General features: G+C 57.5%; 1 protein-coding gene across 1 annotated transcript in view; it reads right to left on the bottom strand.

The window, feature by feature from the left end:
- Positions 1-21,949, bottom strand: part of MINK1 (misshapen like kinase 1) — a 52,369-nt gene that overhangs the window by 7,366 nt on the left and 23,054 nt on the right. Inside the window, 19 exon segments of the mRNA XM_060256286.1 lie at positions 4,415-4,584; positions 7,489-7,512; positions 7,721-7,794; positions 8,499-8,611; positions 9,266-9,357; positions 10,141-10,404; positions 11,532-11,717; positions 11,837-12,034; positions 12,414-12,530; positions 12,655-12,865; positions 12,988-13,057; positions 13,136-13,311; positions 13,891-13,969; positions 14,136-14,190; positions 14,318-14,448; positions 14,615-14,705; positions 16,278-16,388; positions 16,516-16,641; positions 17,078-17,134. Of these exon segments, the coding sequence (XP_060112269.1) occupies positions 4,415-4,584; positions 7,489-7,512; positions 7,721-7,794; positions 8,499-8,611; positions 9,266-9,357; positions 10,141-10,404; positions 11,532-11,717; positions 11,837-12,034; positions 12,414-12,530; positions 12,655-12,865; positions 12,988-13,057; positions 13,136-13,311; positions 13,891-13,969; positions 14,136-14,190; positions 14,318-14,448; positions 14,615-14,705; positions 16,278-16,388; positions 16,516-16,641; positions 17,078-17,134 (2,345 nt within the window).

Genomic DNA, 21,949 nt, shown 5'->3' with positions numbered 1-21,949 from the left:
ACCTCCCCCTAAATTCACAGGATCCTCATTGCTGTCAGATGGCCATCTAGACTCTGCTTAAAAACCTCGAAGGAGGGAGAGCCCACCACCTACCAAGGAGGAAGCCTGTTCTACTGAGGAACATGTAAGAAAGGGCCACAAGACGAGAACGAAACACTGATGCAACCCTTCCTGCCCTCCTTCTCATGATCTGCCTAATTCACAGGATCAGCATCGCTGTCAGAGGGCTGTCTAGCCTCTGCTTAAAAACCTCCAAAGTAGGAGAGCCCACCACCTCCCGAGGAAGCCTGTTCCATTGGGGAACTGCTCTAATGGTCAGGAAGTTCTTCCTAATGTTGAGCCGGAAAATCTTTTGATTTAATTTCAATCTGTTGGTTCTGGTCCTACTTTCTGGGGCCACAGAAAACAATTCCACACCCTCCTCTACATGACAGCCCTTCAAGGACTTGAAGATGGTGATCCTATCACCTCTCAGCTGCCTCCTCTCCAGGCTAAACAGGCCCATCTCCTTCAACCTTTCTTCATAGGACTTGGTCTCCAGAACCTTCGCCATCTTTGCTCCCTTCCTCTGGACTCGTTTCAGCTTGTCTAGATCCTTCTTAAAATGTGGTGCCCAAAACTGAACACAAGACTCCAGGTGAGGTCTTACCAGAGCAGAGCAAAGCGACACCATCACTTCACGTGATCTGGACGCTATACTTCTGTTGATACAGCCCAAAATTGCACTGGCCTTTTTAGCTACCACATCACACTACTGACTCATGTTCAGTGGATGGTCCACTAAGACCCCTAGGTCCTTTTCACACATACTACTGCCAAGACAAGTCTCCCTCATCCTCTAATTATGCATTGGTTTTTTTCTACCTATATGCAGAACTTTGCATTTATTCCTGTTAAAATTTATTTTGTTTTTGGCCAGTTTTCCAGCCTGTCAAGATCATCCTGTATCCTGACTCTGTCTTCGGCTGTATTTGCCAGCCTCCCAACTGAGTCATGGCGGGGGAGGCCAGGAGAGAGGAGCTGCTAAGTGCCTCCTGACTTTTTTACATGCCCCCCCCTTTAAAATCCTGGCTATGGGTCTGATTGTGGTGCAGTTATAGGCGAGACAATGCAGTTCAGTACAGCAGCTTGAATCTGTTTAGGCCTCTCTCTTTGGTTCTTCTCCCAAAACGCTTCGAGTCTTGCTAAGTGCTGTATTTCCCCGAGCAAGGGTGGATTCACTGATGTGCTTTGCCCCAGAAAGAATAGTTGGTGTCTCTCAGGTTTGTGGTACCAGTTTCAAAGCCTAAACATTAGATTCCCAGGCTCCTCAGGAACTCTTGACTAAGAGCTTCCTGAGCTACTGACAGTATTAAAATCGGAAGGATGGGAGGCTGAGTCAACCTTGAGCTGGCTACCTGAACCCAGCTTCTGCTGGGACGAAACTCAGGTCATCGTGAACAGAGAGTTTGGCTGCAGAACTGCAGCTTTCCCACTCTGCGCCACGGGGCTCCTTCTGGTCATATTCATTGTTATATGAGGAGACGCCAGGATAGTCGGGGCTTCTTGTCCTCACAGAAATTGCTCTAACTACAGGCAAAGTTCATGCCTTACTGTATAATAATAATAATAATTTTCATTTGTATCCCGCCCTCCCTGCCTCGGCAGGCTCGGGGCGGCTAACAACATTTCTTAATAACATACAGTAATAAGAAAACCTTTAAATTTAACAATATAAAACATTATTTAACAACATTAAAAACCAGTCAATACAATTAGATAGTTTGGTCTGACAGTGCTGGTGATGTTTGACGCTAGTTCTGCCAGTTTATACACAGCGGTCTAGGTCTTTAAGCCGCATTGGCGGATCCTTATTTAACAGCCTTCTTTAGCAGTCTGAATAAGCAAGTTTAAAAAGGGTGGTCTTGCAGGCCCTGCGGAACTGGTCAAGGTTCCGCAGGGCCCACACCTCCTCATGGAGTTGGTTCCATAGGGCAGGGGCCGCGGTTGAAAAGGCCCGTGCTCTGATATTTTGATGTTTAATCTCTTTCGGTCCAGGGATAGCCATTAGATTTTTCCCGGCTGACCTCAGTGCTCTCTGGGGTTCGTATGGGGAAAGACGGTCCCTCAGGTAGGCGGGTCCTCGGCCATATAAGGCTTTAAAGGTAATGACCAACACTTTGCACTGGACCCGGTATATAATCGGCAGCCAGTGCAGTCCACGTAGCCCCGGCCGTATATGTTCCCATTTCGGGAGTCCCAACAACAGCCTGGCCGCCGCGTTCTGCACTAGCTGCAGCTTCCGGGTCCGGCACAAAGGTAGCCCCAAGTAGAGGGCATTACAGTAGTCCAATCTTGAGGTGACCGTTGCATGGATCACTGTTGCGAGGTCCCGGCGCTCAAGGAAAGGGGCCAACTGCCTTGCCCGCTTCAGGTGGAAGAATGCTGACTTGGCAGTGGCTGCTATCTGGGCCTCCATGGATAATGAAGGCTCCAGTAGAACACCCAGGCTCTTTACCTGGTGCGCTGCTTTCAATGGCGCACCGTCGAAGGCCGGGAGAGCTATTCCCCCTCCCAGAGCGTCGCGACCCACACAAAGGACCTCTGTCTTCGCTGGGTTCAACTTCAGCCCACTCAGCCTAAGCCACGTTGCAACAGCCTGTAAAGTCCGGTCGAGGTTCCCTGGGGCGGAGTCGGGCCGTCCGTCCATTAACAGATAGAGCTGGGTGTCATCTGCATATTGATGGCAACCCAGCCCAAACCGCCGGGCAATCTGGGCAAGGGGGCGCATATAGATGTTGAACAACATCGGGGAGAGAACTGCTCCCTGAGGCACCCCACAATCCAGTGTGTGTCTCCAGGACCGCTCACCCCCGATGGCCACCCTCTATAAGAGGGGCTGGTTTGTCAAATATGTCAGATGCTCATCACAGATCTGACTAGATCCAAGAGGGCAGCCATGTTGGTCTGAAGCAGCTGAACAAAACAGAAGTTAAGTGGCACCTTGAAGACCAACCACGTTTTATTCAGAACGTAAGCTTTCGTGTGCTCTCTAAGCACACTTCATCAGACAAGGGGATCAGGTATCAGACGATGAAGTGTGATGAAGTGTGCTTAGAGAGCACACAAAAGCTTACGTTCTGAATAAAACGTGGTTGGTCTTTGGTCTTAACGGTGCCACTTGACTCCTGCTTTGTTCAACAGATCTGACTGTTCCCTTGGCTCCTGGGGATGGAAAGAGGTGCTTACTGTGTGGTTTTACTGCGGTTCCTGGTTGTTCTGAGCCAACCCCCTTGTCATGGGTCTGGAGTCAGAGCCACCAAAGAGATCCTTTATAAAATCACCGGGCACCAGGTTCTTAAGTAGTGGGTTTTGGATTAATATATTCTGCAAACTAAATTCTTGAAGGGTTTCTGCATGTGGCTTTAACCTTCAGTAAATGGTTTCCACAGAGTTCTCTCTTTCTGAAACCACTGGGGCACTGCCAGTCCTCTCCCCCCCGTACTGAGCCCTGGGAACGGGAGGCAGGGAAAGGTTCCTGCACGCCTAACATCCCCTAACACTTATCTCCAAAGCCTGAGCCCCCCCCCCCACCCAGGAAGCCAACTGCAGAACGGCTGGGCACATTCAAGAGCTTGGGGTAGCTTAACGAAGGATTACTTGACTGGCAGCCAGCACTTCGGGTACAAGATGCCTCGTTGTGGTCTCGGATTCTGGCAAGCTTCGCTGTGCTGATGGGAGCTTAGTCTCCATTTTTGGTACATTTGATACTTTATCAAAAATTTCCTCGTAAGCAAACTTTTTCCTGTTGCCCCAGAAGGGCTTTTTCCTGTTGCCCCAGAACCAATCGGATGAAATTAAATCAAGAGTTTCCAGCTAAACATGAGGAAGAACTTCCTGACAGTCAGAGCAGTTCCTCAGCGGAACAGGCTTCCTCCTCGGGAGGTGGTGGGCTCTCCTTCCCTGGAGGTTTTTAAGGAGAGGCTCGATGGCCACCTGACAGCAACGAAGATCCTGTGAATGAGGCAGCTCATGAGGAGGAGGGCAGGAAGGGCTGCATCAGTACATAATTCTTGTGGTTCTTTCTTACGTGCCCAAGAAATGCTGTTGCCATTTTGGGGTCAGGCAGCAGTTTTTCTCCAGGCCGGTTTGGCCCCAGGGATCCTGGAGGTTTTTTGCCATTTTGGGGCTTGGAGCCTGCAGGGGTCACTGGGGATGTATGTGTGGGGGGAAGGCATTTCTGAAGTTCCTGCAATGTGCAGGGGGCTGGACTAGATGACCCTGGAGGTCCCTTCCAACTCTATGATTCTATGAAACCTGGACCTCTTGTATCGTTTCCTTGGGATTTCTGAGAACCTGGCCAGAGCTCATCACAGCGAGCAGAAAGTGGGTTTCTACAAAACACCCAGCAGGTCGGTGCCAACACTGCCCTCACCTGGCCCCTGGGGTGTCCGTGCCAGCGTCGGAGCGCTCCCCCTCGGCCTCCTCCTCCTCCTCTTCTTCTTCGCTGGAGTCCATTTCCTCGCTGGAGGATGAGTAGTCCATGGCCTTCTTGAGGGGCTTGGGGGCCACATCCTCTGGTCGCTCTCGGAGCAGCACGAAGTTCTAGGGAGGAAGGGGGAGGGGTTGGGAGGAATGCAGGCTGAAGCATCACCAGCCCTTCTTGCGTCAGGGGAGAGGGGAGTCTTGCTGCTGGGGAAGCCCCAGGGAGCCGAGGGAGATGGCAGGCAGGACCTCAGAAGGCCCGTCCCAACCTCCCCCCGCCCCCCCCCCCCCCCCCCCCGCAGCCTGATGCAGGTCCTAAAGCAACCTGGCCTTTGGCCAAACAGCAACCCACCCCCTGGGAATCAAGGCTTTCCCTCTTTTCCAGTGGGCAGGGGCCCTGGGGCTCAGCGGAAGAGCCTCTGCCCAGCATGCGGAAGGTCCCAAGTTCAATCCCCTGCAGCAGCATCTCCCGTTAAAATGGACAAGGCAGTTGAGGGGAGAGAGCGTTCTCTGCCTGAGACCCTGGAGAGAGAGAGAGAGAGAGCGAGAGGGCTGCTCTGCTCCCAGTCTGAATAGGCTGAAATGACTTCAGTGGACCAAGTGGGGTCTGATTCAGCACAAGGCAGCTTCATTGATGTGTGTGTGTGTGTGTGAAGTAGCTGAGAAACCACCACCACAAAGGCTCACAGTGCCTGGAATGAAGAAAAAAGGGTCTAACATTTGAGACATCTGTCCAAATGTGCCACATCTAAACTGGTGTATGTCTTGCATGGCCCATGTAATTTGATTTATGTCTTGTATTGCCCATGAGACCAGTTAGGACTAGGGCGACTGAACACAAGTCTAAAGTTAGAAACAAACAGAAGACTCGTCCCTGGTGAATCATTTCATCCAGTTTAATCATTCACCAGATGAACTGTGCTTCTTTGTAATGTTTACGTAGAAGAGTCATCCTCATAGGAAGATGTGCTGATGAGAGAGGGGCACATTCCAGAGGCTGATACCACATGGTCTTAACCAACATTTGGACTTCTCTAGATTTTTATAATATTGTGTGATGTAATGAATTTGTTCCCTGCAATAAAATAATTTCCAAGCATACAAATCTAAGCATTTCACTTTAAATAGTACTATTAGCCAGAGTGTATTATTGGAACTCTGTCTGGGGCAAGTGATGCTCTGTATTCTGGGTGCTTGGGGGGGGGCACAGTTGGAAGGCTTCTAGTATCCTGACCCCACTGGTGGACCTCCTGATGGCACCTGGGGTTTTTTTTGTCCAGTGTGACAGAGTGTTGGACTGGATGGGCCATTGGCCTGATCCAACAGGGCTTCTCTTATGTTCTTATGTGACACACAGTGTTGGACTAGATGGGCCATTGGCCTGATCCAACAGGGCTTCTCTTATGTTCTTATGTGACACAGAGTGTTGGACTGGATGGGCCACTGGCCTGATCCAACATGGCTTCTCTTATGTTCTTATGTGACACAGAGTGTTGGACTAGATGGGCCATTGGCCTGATCCAACATGGCTCCTCTTATGTTCTTATGTGACACAGAGTGTTGGACTAGATGGGCCATTGGCCTGATCCAACATGGCTTCTCTTATGTTCTTATGTGACACAGAGTGTTGGACTAGATGGGCCATTGGCCTGATCCAACATGGCTCCTCTTATGTTCTTATGTGACACAGAGTGTTGGACTAGATGGGCCACTGGCCTGATCCAACAGGGCTTCTCTTCTGTTCTTATGTGACACAGAGTGTTGGACTAGATGGGCCATTGGCCTGATCCAACATGGCTCCTCTTATGTTCTTATGTGACACAGAGTGTTGGACTGGATGGGCCTTTGGCCTGATCCAACAGGGATCCTCTTATGTTCTTATGTGAACAGAGCGTTGGACTGGATGGGCCATTGGCCTGATCCAACAGGGCTTCTCTTATGTTCTTATGTGACACAGAGTGTTGGACTGGATGGGCCATTGGCCTGATCCAACATGGCTCCTCTTATGTTCTTATCTGCAGACTTTGGCTTGGTCCCTTTAAGGATCTGCAAAACAGAGAACTGGGAAACTGTAAGCATCTTATTTAAGATTGTTTTGAGGTGGGGCTGATAAGAGGGCTCCCACTCCATAATGGAAGGCAGGCTTGCTGGCAGCCAAAGAGCATGGAAGATATTTGTGTTAAGCTAAGTTCAGCTTTGGGGGAGGTTCCTTTGCATAATGTTTGAATAGCTGTGATGGGTATGATGTGTGTATAATGAGCACATAGCTCATTTCTGTTCACAGCTTTGCTGGGTCTGGCTTTGACAGTGTGATTTGTAAATCTAGCCCAGGCATGATTTTGGAAGTGTAATGTGTACTTTATGTGTTTACAAATATTTTCTATTATGAAGTATCAAAACAAGAAGTAATACCGGAACCTCATCTGGATTTACTGGACTTTTGGATCCTGTTGGATCCAAAACTAGTACATGTGGAGTAATTGTTGTGGACTATTATTATTATTAGAGAGAGAGATTGGTCCACTGTGGACTTTTGTTCTATTGCCAATTGGAATGAATCTGACATGGTGTTCTGCATGTTTTGCGTATATCGTGGGGATGTGTGTGTGGGATTATATAGTCTGAGCTAGCACAGCGTTTTCCCTTCATACTGTGAAGTAGCTGAGAAAACCAGGAGCCCGTTCAGAAGATAAAAGGGCCAGGACTTTCCTTTGTGGGAGGGGTCTCACACCCACAGCCAGCCCCTCTCTTTGGTCCTTGTGCTGCTGCTGCTGCTGCCATTTCATCAGGGGCTCCTGCTTTGGCCTGCCCAGGTCAGACTGCAGCGGCCACCAAACGCAACAGGTGGGTGGGGAAGTGGGAAGGGAGAGCATGGAGAGTTCCGAGGGTGCCTGACTCAGCTGGGTGGGGGAGAACAGGAAGCTCACGGGGCAGCACTAACACTCCGGGGGCCTGGCACTGCCTCTGGTGCTGATGGTGGCAGCAGCGGTGGGAAGGGGACACCCTGCAGGGAGATGCACTAACCTCGCCAATTGCCCGCTTATAGCTCTGTGCAGAGGGAAAGATGGAGGACAGGAGAGAAAGAGAAAGGGCAGAGAGGTTAAGATGCAGACCCTGAACTGGCTGCAGCAGCCACCCCCCCCTCCCCTTGTGAGAGAATCCTGAGGGCTGCACATTCCACAGACAAGCCAGCAGCTGTGGAGGGAGGGAGGGAGGAAGGGTGATCAGTGGAGACCCCTCCCTCCCCAGTACTCACTGCTGGCCGGCCGGGCCGTGAACGGTGATCATCCGCCTTGGGTGCAACTGGGGAACTTTCCAGCTTCAGGGGAGCTGCGGGGGGGAGGGAGGAGAGACAGAATATGAGGCAGGCCATGTCTCACTCCGCCCCCCTGCAGCTGAGGGCCTGATGGATGGCCCATGGGAGGCCTTTGAAAGGACAGCCCCACGCCCTCTGCGCCTGAGCTTTGCACACTGCAGCCCCCCCACCCCCGCACTCAGCTCAGCACTGCTCATTTGTGCAGGGCTCACAGGTTGGCCTGCGGCTGGAACAGATGGGGATGGAATGAGAGGCATCCTCCCCCAGCCCTTTCTGTGACGGGGGAAACGCTGCACATGGAAAACACCAGGGTTGGGGGATAATCTGGTGTTGGGGAAGTGTGAGTGTCAGACACCCTTCTGATGAATCCCTCCCTGGGAAAAGCAACTTAAACACAAGATGGGGAAATGGAAAACGTGGGCAGAGACACCTGCATTTCTTAAAACTATTTATACCCCATCTTTCTTCTGGGTTCAAGGTGGGTCGCTATAATAAATGCTGTTTGCTGTGCCTCTGGGATGGGGGATTTTGATTCCTTCCCTTCCACTCCAGCATCCCTCAGGCACACCGGAGAGGAGCGTCCAGGTGGGGTGGAGGAACTGGGCAACGGCCTTCCTTCCTGCCCCCCAAGCCGTCCATCTGAACTGGACTGACGGTTTCCCTACTCCAGCCCCCCGTTCCTGTGGCTCGGGGCATTCAGAGGCCTTTGTGCCCGCACCTCCGACACGGTTGCGCTCCAGAGAGCCCGCCTGGGGCAGGTTGGCAGAGCCCGCCTGCAGCAAAGTGTCCGGGCGTTCCCAGCCGGGGTCGCTCCTCCGAAGGTCGGGGTTGCTGCAAGGAAGAGAGGGGAGGGGACAGAAGCCGCCATCAGAGGGGGGTGGGGGGTGCCTGGCCCACCCCAGCTTTGCTCCAGCAAGGCAAAACCCTTCACCGCAGAGAGAGAAGACCACCGCCGAGAAAGCCAGCAAGCCACCACCGCCGTGCCCCAGCTGCTGCTCCATTACCTACTGGCGTTTGGCCCGGAGGCCGGCGGGGGGTCCCAGGGCGGGGTCCGGCCTGTGGCCTGGGGGGCAGGGGGGGCTGGGGAAGGATCCCACCGGGGGCCCCTCTCCAGCCGGCTCTGCAGGTGGATATGCCAGGCCGACTTGCTACGGGGTCTGCGGACAGGAGCAAAAGGGCATCAGGGGAGGGGCTGGGTGCCCCACAGGGCCCCACCCAGAGAAGCCCAGGGCTCGTAATGCTGGCACCCTCTCCTCCTCTTACGCATGGGCCTGCGCAGCCCACAGGGGCAGAACGGCCGGCACGCCAGTTGGGGTTGCCCATGGGGGGAGGGGATGCCTCGAGGCGTCACTCTGTAGCCCCCTCCGCCAGGCAGAGCCAGAGAGGGGGACTTGCGGCCTCCCAGGCCCTCGGAGAGCAGGAGGGCGGTCTCAGCGCGGGGGCTCCCACCCGATGCTCCACAGGGACGTAGCAGAGAGGGGCTACCTGGCTCGAACGGCATGAGCTGGCCTGCTGTTGCCGCTCACTGCCCCGCTGGTGTTGAGTGCTGTCGCGATGGAGGATGTCCGCTGGGGAACCTGGGAGAACACGTGGAGGAAGCAGGGGTGAGGGGTGGCCCCAGGTAAGCCCGCAAAGAGCAAACACGTGCAGCTGCCCCACGCCAGTCTGGCCTACTCGGGCCTCGGCAGGGCCTCAGGCTTTCACGTCACCTACGGCTTGGTCCTTCCCACGGGAGATGCTGCCGGGGACGGAACCCAGGACTGAGCAGACGTTCTGCCACGGAGCCACGGCCCCTTCCATGGTGGGCCAAGCCACATCACTGCCAGGGGCTCAGCGGGCAGCTCTCCCTCTTCCCTGCTGGGACCCGGGTGGCACTGCCCTGCCTCCGAGGGATGCTGCACACACACAAGGGGGCTGGCCTGCGGGGAATGCCCTGGCAACCGGGCAGAGAGGATTCAGCTCCACGGCCTGATCAGGCGGAGGGTCTGGGGCAGGGTGGCTGAGCTGCCTGCAGGGAGGTGGAGAGGGCAGCCCCCCCCGCCCCCCCCCGCAGTGCCATATCAGGATCCAAGAAGGGGCAGAGCAGGACTCCCCGGGGCATCCCTTTCCGCAGCAGAGAGAGGGAGGGAGGAGGCCCCCTTCCGGATGCAGGGCAGCCCCACAGAGCAGGGACAGGTCCCGCCCGCACTGGGAGGGAGGGAAGGAGGGAGTAGAGCTCCACTGGGGGCCCGGGGGCAGGCAAAGAGAGCATCTCCGTGTCGCGCTTTGCTGGCTGGTGGCTGCCCCCCCTTTCCCCTGCGGTCCCTGGTGCCCTGCTTCTGACAGGAGCCCCCCCGCAGCTCTCCCCCCCCAGCCATTACCTTGGGAGGGGGCTCGGGGTCCATTTTGACCCAGGGCGGTCCACGCTGCTCGGCTGTGGGTCGGGACGGCTGTGGGGCGGGGCCCTCTGAGGTGGGGTCCGAGTTCTGCCGGATCATGCCCGCTCGAGGTGGGGGTGGGGCGGAGGAGGTGGAGTCATGGACAGGGAAAGCGGCCATGTTCTTGCTGGGCTGGTCCTGCAGCGACTGGGAGCGAGGGACGGGGGCAGCGTATGGTTTGAGCGGGACGCGATGGGCCAGGTGGCTCTGCGGAGGGAGAGGACGGGCAGGGGGTCGGTCACGGGCGGGGGGGGCACTGAGCCAGGCTCCCACCCCACTCTGCTCCTCTCCTGCGGGTCGACATCTGGCCTTCTCCCACTGCTGACTGGGGGGTGGGGAATTGCCTCCCTCCCTCCCTCCCTCTGAGTGTAAGCTGTTGGACCCCATAGCCCGCCCCCTCCTCAAAGCTCAGGGGTCCTGGCAGCAGCCCCCCAATCTGGCCCAAGGCCCCCTTCGGATGCCTGCAGCCCACAGAGCTGCCTCCTCCTCCTCCGGCCTGCATGGGGGGGGTGCTTGTGTGGGCGCAATCCAGGCGGCCCCTGGCAGCTTCCTTGGGTGCCCCAGCTCTGGCTGTCCCCCGGCTCTCTTCCTGGGCCCCCCTGACCCCAGCTCCCTCCTCCCAGTCCCAGGGAAAGGTGGGGACAAAGGGCGGGCAATGGGAGAAGCAGCGATGAGAATGAGTGGCTGGGATGGTGGGGTGTGTGTGGGGGGGTGCTGGCAGGAGAGGAGAGGGGAGAAGAGAGAGAAGAGGAGAGGAGGGGAGAGGAGACGGGAGGGAGGGGAGAGGAGACGGGAGGGAGGGGAGAGGAGGTAAGAGGAGAAGAGAGGGAGGGGAGAGGAGAGAGAAGAGGAGAGGAGGGGAGGGAGGGGAGAGGAGAGGGGAGGGAGGGGAGAGGTAAGAGGAGAGGCGAGGGAAGAGGAGAGGAGGGGAGAGGAGAGGAGAGGAGAGGGGAGAGGGAGGAGAGAGGAGAGGGGAGAGGAGAGGGGAGAGGGAGGAGAGAGGAGAGGGGAGGGAGGGGAGAGGAGGGAAGAGGAGAGGAGGGGAGAGGAGAGAGAAGAGGAGAGGAGAGGAGGGGAGAGGAGAGGGGAGGGAGGGGAGAGGAGAGGGGAGGGAGGGGAGAGGGAAGAGGAGAGGCGAGGGAAGAGGAGAGGAGGGGAGAGGAGAGGAGAGGGGAGAGGAGAGGGGAGGGAGGGGAGAGGGAAGAGGAGAGGCGAGGGAAGAGGAGAGGAGGGGAGAGGAGAGAGGAGAGGGAGGAGAGAGGAGAGGAGAGAGGAGGGGAGGGAGGAGAGAGGAGAGAGGGAAGAAGGGAGGGGAGAGGAGGCGGCACACTCACCTTGTGCTGCCCCTCCTGGGGCTCCACGGGGCGCTGCATGGGCGGGGTCTGCGAGGCAGGGGAGGAGCCGAGGGAGGCCGACTCGGAGCGGGAGGGGGGCACCGACTCTGGCCCCCCACCCCCCGTCTTGCTCTTGGCCACTGGGGAGGCCGAGTTCTGCTTGTTCATGCGCGCTCGCTCTTCCACCTGCCGAGGAGGGCAAGAGTTGTTTGAGGGCGGCTGCTTTCTTCAGCCCCTCCCCCCCAGCCCTCAGGGGAAATGGCTGCTTGAGCTCCGCACATCCCACTGCAGGGGATGAGACACACCTCCCGTGCCCAGGTGGGCTTGTCGGCAGAGTTGGCGCTGCGGTTGTAGTGGTAGAGGGGCTTCTTCTCCTGCTGCTGCTGCTGCTTGTGGAGCTGCTGCTGCTGCTGCAGGGACTTCAGGTAGGCGTGCTCCTGCTGCAGCTGGCGCTGGAGCCGCTCCGACTGGCGCTGCTCCTCCAGCTGCTTCCGCTTGTACTCCTGGAGGGGCAGAGGAGGGCCCTGAGCCACCTGTCCGCCTGGCGGGACCCCTCCCCCCGCCACCCCCCCTCTTTACCAGCAGCAGGGCCTGTTCCTGGAGGAGCTGCTGTTGCAGGATCTCCAGCTGCCTCTGCTCCTCCTCTAACTTGTGCCTGATATACTCCTGGGGGGGGGAAGGGAAGGGAGGAAAAGAGGAGGGGGTGAAGAGAGCCCCGCAGCCCAAAGAGCAAGGGAAGCCAGGCCCCACCACCGCAGAGACAGGCCCCCAAAGAAGGGGCAGCAGCCAGCCCCAGCCCCAGCCCCTTCCAAGCCCAGGTCAGGCAACCCCAGCTGGCTGGATGAAGCTGGTGTCCTCTGGGGGCCGCCCCGCCTTGCCCACCTGCTCCCGCTCGGCCTGCCGCCGCTCCTCCTCCCGCCGCATCACTTGCATGTCCTCCAGCCGCCGCTGCTGCTCCTTCTCCTGCATCTTCCGCTGTTCCCGCTCTCGGCGCTGTTGCTGGCAGGCAGAAAGACAGACGGGCGGAGGGTCCAGGGAGGAGCGCAGAGCAGGGTCCCTCTCTTCCCCTCCTCCCGGCAAGGAGAGCGGGGGCAGGAGCGGCTGCCAGGCTGCCGCCACTCACCTCCTCGACCCGCCGCCTCTCCTCCTTCTGCTCCTCGATGCGCCGCTGGCGCTGGTGCAGCAGGTGCTTGATGTGGGCCTCCGAGTCCCGGTGCTGTGCCGCCAGTTGCTGCTGCTGCTGCTTCAGGGCCTCCGAGTTGCTCTTGTTCTCCTGCTGCAGGCGAAGGAACTCCCTCCGCAGCGTGGACTCCCCGGGGACATTCATGATGGAGCTGCAGGCGGGGGGGGGGGAGGGAGGCCGGCTGAGCAAGCCGCAGGGGAGACCCGAGCCCACCCCCCAGAAGAGCTCTGCCCCACCAGGGAAAGGCCCCGGCACCCCACTCGGCTCTGGTACCTGGGCTCGCCTTCCTCGCCACGCCCATCGTCCTCTTCCTCGCTCCCACTGTATTCGTATTCGGTCTCATCTGCCAGAGAACAGGCACCGTCTTAGTACCACGTGGGCAGAGGGCCAAGACCCGGCTGCAGACCCCTCCCTGCCTCACCTTTCTCCCCCCTCTTCTTGCGGGTGCGATCAATGTGGTCCTTCAGCTGGATGCGGACCTGCCGCTCCGTGGGCTGGTCCCGGATGAAGGGGAACTTGAGCAGCTGCTCTGTCGGGGGGCGGCTGGTGTAGGCCTTGACCAGGCAGCTGTCGATGAAGTCGATGAACTTCTTGGACCTGCAGGGGAGACAGTCGAAAAGGCCTCCACCGCTCAGAGGCAAAGCTGGTTCTGTGCCCTCCCCACGCCCAAGGCAAAGGCTGCAGGGGCTGGGGAAGTCTGGAGAAACAACAGGGACGCAAGGCTGGGGTGGGGGGAGCTCAGAGGACCAGGCAGCTCCTGGGGGCACAGAGCTCATGCTCAAAAGGGCCCTTCCAGTTAAAAGGACAGCTGCTCTCCAGGGGTGGATCCTGGGGAAGCCCTCTTCAGGTCAGCCAGAGCAGACAAGTCTGGGCCCCTCTCAGCGTCAGGCTGCTGCAGGTGTCAGTGGAGGCAATTCCAGCCCGCTTGAAAAAGGCAGCAGCACTTCCCAGGGGGCCAGCAGGGTGACCCCCCCCCCAAAAAATAAATCTGGACCTGATGCTGAAGCTGGTGGAGATATTGGAGCTGAGAAAGGCCAAGCAGCAGGTCAGCTGTGCCCAAGCCTGCCTCCTCTGGAGAGAGCCAGTGTTGCACAGCCAACAAGAGATGACAACAGCAGTGGACTTGCCATGCTGTCTGCAGAGAAGGTGCCGTGGGGAGGGGGTGAGCACACGTACCACTTCTTGGACTTCAGCTTGGGGGGAGGATTGCGTGGGATGAGGAAGAGCGCTCGCATGGGATGCATGTCGCACAGGGCTGGAGGAGGCAGGAAGAGAGACAGAGACTTCAGAGCCCTTTCCAGGGAGGGAGGGAGGAAGCCTGCCAAGGCCCACATAGCTGGGGAAAGGGGGCCCTGGGGATCCCTTGCCTGGGAGGCCCAATCCCCCCTCCCTCCAGCAGGGCTTCCCCCGCAGCCACTCACGGGGAGCTCCCTCGGCCATCTCGATGGCGGTGATCCCCAGGGACCAGATATCGCTCTGTGGAGAGGAAGCGCAGACGGGTGGGTAACAAAAGGGCAGCCCCCTTCATTCCCCCTCCCCTCCAGAAGCCCTTCTGGCAGGAGGCCTCTTCCTGCCTCTCGCCCCCGCGGGGGGAGAGACGTACCCTGTAGTCGTAGGTGGCATCGGGGTTCTCGTCGCAAGCGATCACCTCCGGGGCCATCCAATAAGGGGTGCCAATGAAGGTGTTCCGACGACCCACCGTGCGGTCCAGCTGGGCACTCACCCCAAAGTCCACTAGGGAGAGACAAGACTGTGGTGGGTGCATGCTCCCCCTTCCCTGAGCATGAGTCATCTGGACTCACCCGGTCCACGAGGCTCCTGACCGACCCCGCAGAGGGACCACGGATCCCCCACCCGAGTCTGGGGGTGTAGTCATGGGGGGGGGGCAGTCTCCACGTACCCAGCTTCACTTCGGCATTCTCGGTGAGGAGGACATTCTGGCCCTTGATGTCCCGGTGGATCACCTTGTGAGCATGGAGATGGGCCAGGCCCTGGGAGGAGGAGGAGAAGGAAGGCACAGCTGAATATCAAGGTCGGCACAAGATGGCATCAACCAAAAAGCCTGAGAAAACATGCACACCGCCCCCCCGACACACCCCCAACAGGGAAAAGCTACTTCAAGTATGTGCACAAAACACAGGGCTCTCAAGCTCCCCTGCTCTGGAGAGCCTCAACCTGCTGGCAGCGAGCAGGCTGCAGGAGGGATCTTGGCCCCCGAAGGGCACCATCCCTGGCATGATGACATTGCCCTGAAGTGACGTCATTGCACTGGGGATGGCACGCTGAGGACACTCTAAAACTTGTGGTAAAACTCCATGGTACCATACAGTTTTATTGAAAGTCCTAGAGTGTCCCTGGTGCGTCATCCCCGGCGTGACCACGCATGCTTTGTGCATGTGAGGAAAGCGTCCCCCACTGCAGCAGCCTAACAAAACAAGAAGCCACTAAATATGAAAACAAATTAAAAACCGGAAAACAAACGGACACACGCTGCCAGACAAAACAAAATGCCAACCGTGTTTCAGCACTGTGGAGAATCGCCAGTGTGTGTGTGTGGGGGGGCGGTGTCTGTGAATTGGTTGGGAGGAGACCCTCAAGCTAGGTAGGCCTTGGCCTGGTCTCCTCCTCATGCCCCCCTCCCCTCTCATCAGGAATCTGAGAGCAACTCCCAAGAGAAGATGGTTGGAAGAGGCCTGCCCCAGAATGCCACAGGAGAGGGAGGGAAAGCCAGTTCTTGGGTGGGAACTGCTGCTTATATTGTGGAGTTTGGGGGCGGGAAGGCAGGCAGTTGTGGGTTGGAGCTTGCAGCAGTCAGAGCCCTGCTCCTGGAGGGACATGTTAGACCAGCTGGCCCCAGCGTACCAAAGTCAGGTGCCTGCCCTGCATCTCACCTAGACAGGGCATGAATTTAGAGTAGGGAGAGAGAAGGAGCAATTTTGCTTGTGCTCTTTTATTTTAACTGTTGAAGGAATGAAGTCCCTCCGCACCACCTAGTTCGCCCAACCCCTTGGAAACACTAGGAGTGGTGCAGGGAATCCCTAGGAAGGAGAAAAGCGGTAGAAGCCAGTTGCCAGCTCTCCAGGGGAGCCCCAAAGATCCATGGGAAGATCAGGAGGCTGCCCTGCCTACCTGGAGCCAAGGCAGCAATACCCTGCGGAGGCGGTGGAGGGGAACGGCTCCTTCGGGGCAGAGCTCAGGGGAGGGCCCAGTCCACCACAGGCACAAAACCTTCACCAGTGGCCTACAACCATCATTAGCACAGTCCTATCTAACTTGCTCCGTGAAGAACATAACAGACCAAGATAGCCAAATCAAAGCATGCTGCAAACTCCTTATACAACACCAGCCTCCCACCCTTTCTTCCCATCTGGGGATCTCTGCTCCAGCTAGCAACATCAGCACACCGGGGGGGGGGGGGGAGTCTCATGCAACTCCCATCAAATAGCTCAAGCAGCCTGTCCCCCGACAACGTCCCCTGCCCGTCAGGTGGCTGGGCCCCTCCTGCTTCCGTCTTAACCACACGCCCCGGTGGCCTCCTAATGCGGCCGCTGCTCTGCCCATACCCGGAGGATCTCCCGGCAGATGTAGGCGATGCAGTCCTCCTTCAGGGCGTTGCCCTTGGTGTTCTTCACCAGGTCGGTCACGGAGCCAGCCCCGCAAAACTCCATCACCAGCTAGAGGGAGAAGCAGAGTCAACGTTCAGAAGGCATCTGAACTGCACTGGGGGCTGACCTTGGCCAGCCTCCCCCCACAGCAGTGAAGTCCCTCCGGCTCCAGCAAGGCCCCCTCTGTTTTGCTCACCCAGAGCTGGTCGTCATTCCCGGGGGGGCTCTTCTTTACAAAGGCCCCATAGTAGGTGGCGATGTTGCGGTGGTGCGAGTACTTCTTCAGCATATTTATCTCTTGCTTGATCTCTTCCTCTTCATCCTTCAGGCCGGGGGGGGGGGGCGAGGGAGGAAGAGTTTTCAGGTCCATCAGAGCCCCCCCCCCTGCATTCTGCACTCTCTCAGGGATGCTGCCACTTAGGGGCCACCTTCTGTTTTTCAGTGAGATCAGGCCAGCACTGGGAATCTACTGCCAGACACCCCCAGATGCTGTTGGGTCTGCCTGCAACCTCCCATGCCCCTTGACCAGAGGCTGCAGGCTCTAAGGGATGGAGCCAAGCCTGCTCCAGTGTCTCACGAAAGGAGCTCTGACTCTCAAACCCTCCTGCCCCCAAACTCTTGTTGGCTTCTCAGGGGCTCCTGGACTCTCTCCAGGCCAGTCTCTTCTGCTCCAGGACAACACAGATGTCCTCTGAAGGCAGCTCCCTCTCCCTCCCTCTCCCTCACACACACGCACACACGCCCTGCCCAGTCCATACCTCCGTGACATCCATGACTTTGATAGCAGCCAACTGGCCAGTCTTGACATGGCGGCCCTGGGGGAAAGAGAAGAGGAAGGGGGTGTTCACATACCCAGCGAGGTCCTCGGCCCTCTCCCTGCCTGGGCCCCCTCCTCTGTGCTGCAAACAGAGCTTTGCCAGACTTGCTGAAGGACTGCATGGAGACGCCAGCATCCCACTGAAAGGGCTCCATCCAGCCTCTTTGAGGCCAGGGAGTGCCTCGCTCCTGGCCTTGCTCTGCTCTCCTAGGTCCACACTGGTCCCTGCCACAGCTCTCCCACCTGGTGGAGCGGCCTGCCTAGGGAAGTCTCCACGTACTTCCATCATTCCATGGAAGGTGCAAAGCAAAGTGTTCAGGACATGACTTTTGTGAAGGGATTCAAACTGTCATGGAATGAAAGGAACGGAACTGTGGTTTATGGCAGCGTTTATTGTATCATCTTGCTTTTGCGGCATTGTCTTCCACCTATCCCACATCATGCCTTGGCGGGGGCCATTTTTTGCTTTCCTTCTGGTCCCCAGCACTGCTCCCTGGATGCCCAATGCCCGGGGGGGGGGGGGGTGAGGGTCTGTATGTTGTAATCAGCCTTCAAGGATCTGTTCTGGGACCCGTTTTGTTCAGCACCTTTATAAATAATTTAGATGAAGGGATCGAGAGAATGCACGTTAAATTGGGGAGGGGGGGTCGCAAACACAGTGGAAAGAGTCAGAATACAGGATGATCTTGACAGGTTGGAAAACTGGGCTAAAACAAATAAAATGCATTTTAAAAGAGATAAATGTAAAGTTCTGCATTTAGGGAGGAAAAATCTAATGTATAATTATAGGATGGGGAAGACTTGTCTTGGCAGTAGTATATGTGAAAAGAATTTAGAGGTTTTAGTGGACCATATGCTGAACATGAGTCAACAGTGTGATGCGGTGGCTAAAACGGCAAATTCAGTTGTGGGCTGTATCAACAGAAGTATAGTGTCCAGATCACGTGAAGTGATGGTGTCGCTTTACTCTGCTCTGGTCAGACCTCACCTGGAGTCTTGTGTTCAGTTTTGGGCACCACATTTTAAGAAGGATCTAGACAAGCTGGAAGGGGTCCAGAGGAGGGCGACCAAGATGGTGAGGGGTCTGGAGACCAAATCCTATGAGGAAAGGTTGAAGGAGCTGGGGATGTTTAGCCTGGAGAGGAGGCGGCTGAGAGGTGATGGGATCACCATCTTCAAGTACTTGAAGGGCTGTCCTATAGAGGAGGGTGTGGAATTGTTTTCTATGGCCTCGGAAGGTCAGACCAGAACCAGTGGGTTGAAATTAAATCAAAAGAGTTTTCTGCTAAACATTAGGAGGGACTTCCTGACAGAGTGGCACCTCAGTGGAAGAGGCTTCCTCGGGAGGTGGTGGGCTCTCCTTCCTTGGAGGTTTTTAAGCAGAGGCTGGATGGCCACCTGACAGCAATGTGGATCCTGTGAATTTAGGCAGACCATAAGAAGGAGGGCAGGAAGGGCTGCATCAGGCTTAGTTCTCGTGGCCCTTTCTGACACAACCAGGGAAATGCTGACGGCCACTCTGAGGTCAGACAATTTTCCTCCAGGCCAGTTTGGCCCCAGGGATCCTGGAGAGTTCTCCCCCCCCCCCCCGCTTTGCTTTCTTCTTCTGGGCATAAAGCAGCGGTCACTGCGGGGGGCGGCAGGGAAGTATTTGTGAGTTTCCTGCATTGTGCAGGGCTAGATTGTGTTGGACTAGATGACTCTGGAAGTCCCTTCCAACTCTATGGTTCTGGGATTCCACCTGAGAGAGAAAGGCAGGCTATAAACAAAGCCAACAGATCAATCCTAATTTTGGGCCACTAAGAGGCTTGGGGGGGGGGAATTTCTGGGTGGGGGTCTTGCCAGGTTCCCCAGCAGCTGTGCTCTGTCAGCCCCACATCTGCCTTCCTGAGATGACCACAGCCTGAGGCCCGGATGGAGAAAGTTGGGCTCAGCTGAAGGGGCCCAATCAAGTAATCCCACGTGCAGCGGAAGCAAAGCCCCCATGCCGCTGACCACCAGGAGGGCACAGCTTGCATTCTCCCTGCAACTGCGCTCGGAGCCCAGCAGAGGGTGCCAGAGGTCTGTCCAAATGGCTGGCCAGCCGGCTGAGCACTCCAGCCAGGGAGGGAGGGAGATCACCTCTCCCCATCCGGATCAACAGCCTCCTCCCCCCCCTCCCTCCTGGGGACAAGAACAGCAGCACTGGCAATCCCCCCCCCCCAGAGGCTCTCCACCCCACCCCAGCCTGTGCCAGGAGGCCCATGTGTTCCTGGGGATTACCAGTGGGGGCCTCCCTCCCCACCACCCCAGAGCTCCCCTCTTTCAAAGCCACGGGGGGGGGCAGGGCTGGCTGGACGGAGCTTGGGGGGACTGGGGGCGGAATCCGTGCACTGCCAGGGAAGCTGACCTGTGGGGGGACTGCCTGTCGACCCCACCTGACTCGCAGGGTGGTTGTGAAGATAAATGGGAAGGGAGGGGAACAAGGCAGGACCCCTGGGTGCCTCACTGGTGAGGACGGGGTGGGCACACAAGCAAAACAGAACTGCCTGGACAGCCCAGCCCAGCCCCATGGCGGGGGGAATCCTTTCTTGAGTCTCGCTCCCCGCTGCCCCTAGGCTGAGAGGGACGGAGCTGCTTCCTGGCTAGATCCAGAGGAGTCAGCTATGAGGGAACAGGGGCTCCCCATCACCAGGAACCCAACTAACCCTCCCCTCCCGGGGCTGGCTTGTCTCTCCGTTCTGGCCCCCCACCCCACCCCAGGGCTATTGCAACACTGGCTGTTGGAGGACGGGCAAAGAGCCACTCTGCATTTGCATAGCGAGCCCTCTGTTGCCCTCCGCCCTGTGCTGGCTGGCATTGTCTGCGATGGCACACAGCCTGGCGTGGGTAGCCGCTGCCTGGCAACAGCCTCCCTCTTCCTTTCAAGCAAGGACTCTTGATGGAAAAGCTGCTTCCCCCTCCCCCCCACAAAACGATCTGGAACACCTCAGCTCAGCAGCCTCCTTGGAACAGAAGCGGGGGGGGGGGGGGAGAGGGAGGCGAAGGCCATTGGAAGCCATCCCTATGGCTGATTCAGCCCCCCCTGCAGAAAGCCCACTGCTCAAACGTCAATGGAAGCTGCCCTCCCAGGACCCAAAGCCAGAGCCAGCTTCCAAAAGGGAGGTGTGCACCCCCCCCCCCCCAAGTCCAAGCAGAGCTTTCGGGCTGGGCTCTGGGAGGAGGGGGATGGGAGAAGCAGGGAGAGAATCACACCCAGAGAAGGGGCCAGAACTGACACGGGGGGGGGGGTTGCTGAGTGAGCTCCTGCCCATTTGGAAGCAGATATGAGTGAAGAGTTGGGCAGGGGTGGCTGGTGACCAGCAGACACACACAGCATTCGTTTCCATGGGTACCGCTACAGCGCTTCAAGGACAGCCGGCTGCTTCTGCCAGCACAGAGGAGCCCAAGCCTGCCAGAGAATCGGGGCCTCCTGAATGCAGTTCTTCAAGGGGGAGGGGAAAGCTCGGGCCCTGGCTTGGCCCACGAACCGGTCAGCTTCCCCCTGTGGCATGGGTCAAGCCGGCTGCCTGTCCTTTGCAGCATGGCGCCTGTGGGATGGGTCCGGTCTGGTCCCCCGAGGGGCGGGCAGGCAGGCCAGGCTGGGAAAGGCCCATCAGGAGGAGGGGGCAGCTGGGAGGGGGGCATGGCAGGCATCACTCTGCTTCCATCGCCAGCTGGACCACGACCCACCCCTCAAGCCCTCAGCTTCAGGCAGCAGCCGCGGAAGACGCCTGCAGCAGGGCTTTTGGGCAAGGTGGGGAGAGGGCAGCTTCTAGCCCTCCTGGCCCCTCCCAGAAGCACACCCAGCAGGTCTTCCAGCAGCTGAAGCCCCTCATGCCTCCCAGAAGCCATCTGATACTTCCCTGAGCACCAGAGGGCCGTGGTTTGGCTCTGGGGTTCTCTGGACTGAACATCAGCAGCTACCTCATCTCAAGGCCCATTAGGCCCAGCCAGGCCCCCTTTGAATGGCAGGGACCCTCCGGGCTACCCCCAGAGCCAGTTTGGTGTAGTGGTTAAGTGCGCGGACTCTTATCTAGGAGAACCAGGTTTTATTCCCCACTCCTCCACTTGCAGCTGCTGGAAGGGCCTTGGGTCAGCTAGAGCTCTCTTATCTGGGAGAACCGGGTTTGATTCCCCACTCCTCCACTTGCACCTGCTGGAATGGCCTTGGGTCAGCCAGAGCTCTCTTATCTGGGAGAACCGAGTTTGATTCCCCACTCCTCCACTTGCAGCTCCTGGAATGGCCTTGGGTCAGCCATAGCTCTGGCAGAGCTGTCCTTGAAAGAACAGCTTCTGGGAGAGCTCTCTCAGCCCCAGCCAGTTTGGTGTAGTCGTTAAATGTGCGGGCTCTTATCTGGGAGAACCGGGTTTGATTCCCCACTCCTCCACTTGCAGCTGCTGGAATGGCCTTGGGTCAGCCATAGCTCTCTTATCTGGGAGAACCGGGTTTGATTCCCCACTCCTCCACTTGCACCTGCTGGAATGGCCTTGGGTCAGCCAGAGCTCTCTTATCTGGGAGAACCGGGTTTGATTCCCTACTCCTCCACTTGCACCTGCTGGAATGGCCTTGGGTCAGCCAGAGCTCTCTTATCTGGGAGAACCGGGTTTGATTCCCCACTCCTCCACTTGCACCTGCTGGAATGGCCTTGGGTCAGCCATAGCTCTCATAGGAGTTGCCCTTGAAAGGGCAGCTTCTGTCAGAGCTCTCTCAGCCCCACCCACCTCCCAGGGTGTCTGTTGTGGGGGACGAAGAGAGCCAGTTTGGTGTAGTGGTTAAGTGCACAGACTCTTA

Source organism: Heteronotia binoei, chromosome 15, assembly GCF_032191835.1.
Source record: "Heteronotia binoei isolate CCM8104 ecotype False Entrance Well chromosome 15, APGP_CSIRO_Hbin_v1, whole genome shotgun sequence".
Classification (NCBI taxonomy): Eukaryota; Metazoa; Chordata; class Lepidosauria; order Squamata; family Gekkonidae; genus Heteronotia; species Heteronotia binoei.
Note: the sequence above shows the minus strand (reverse complement) of the source record. Positions and strands in the feature narration are given on the sequence as shown.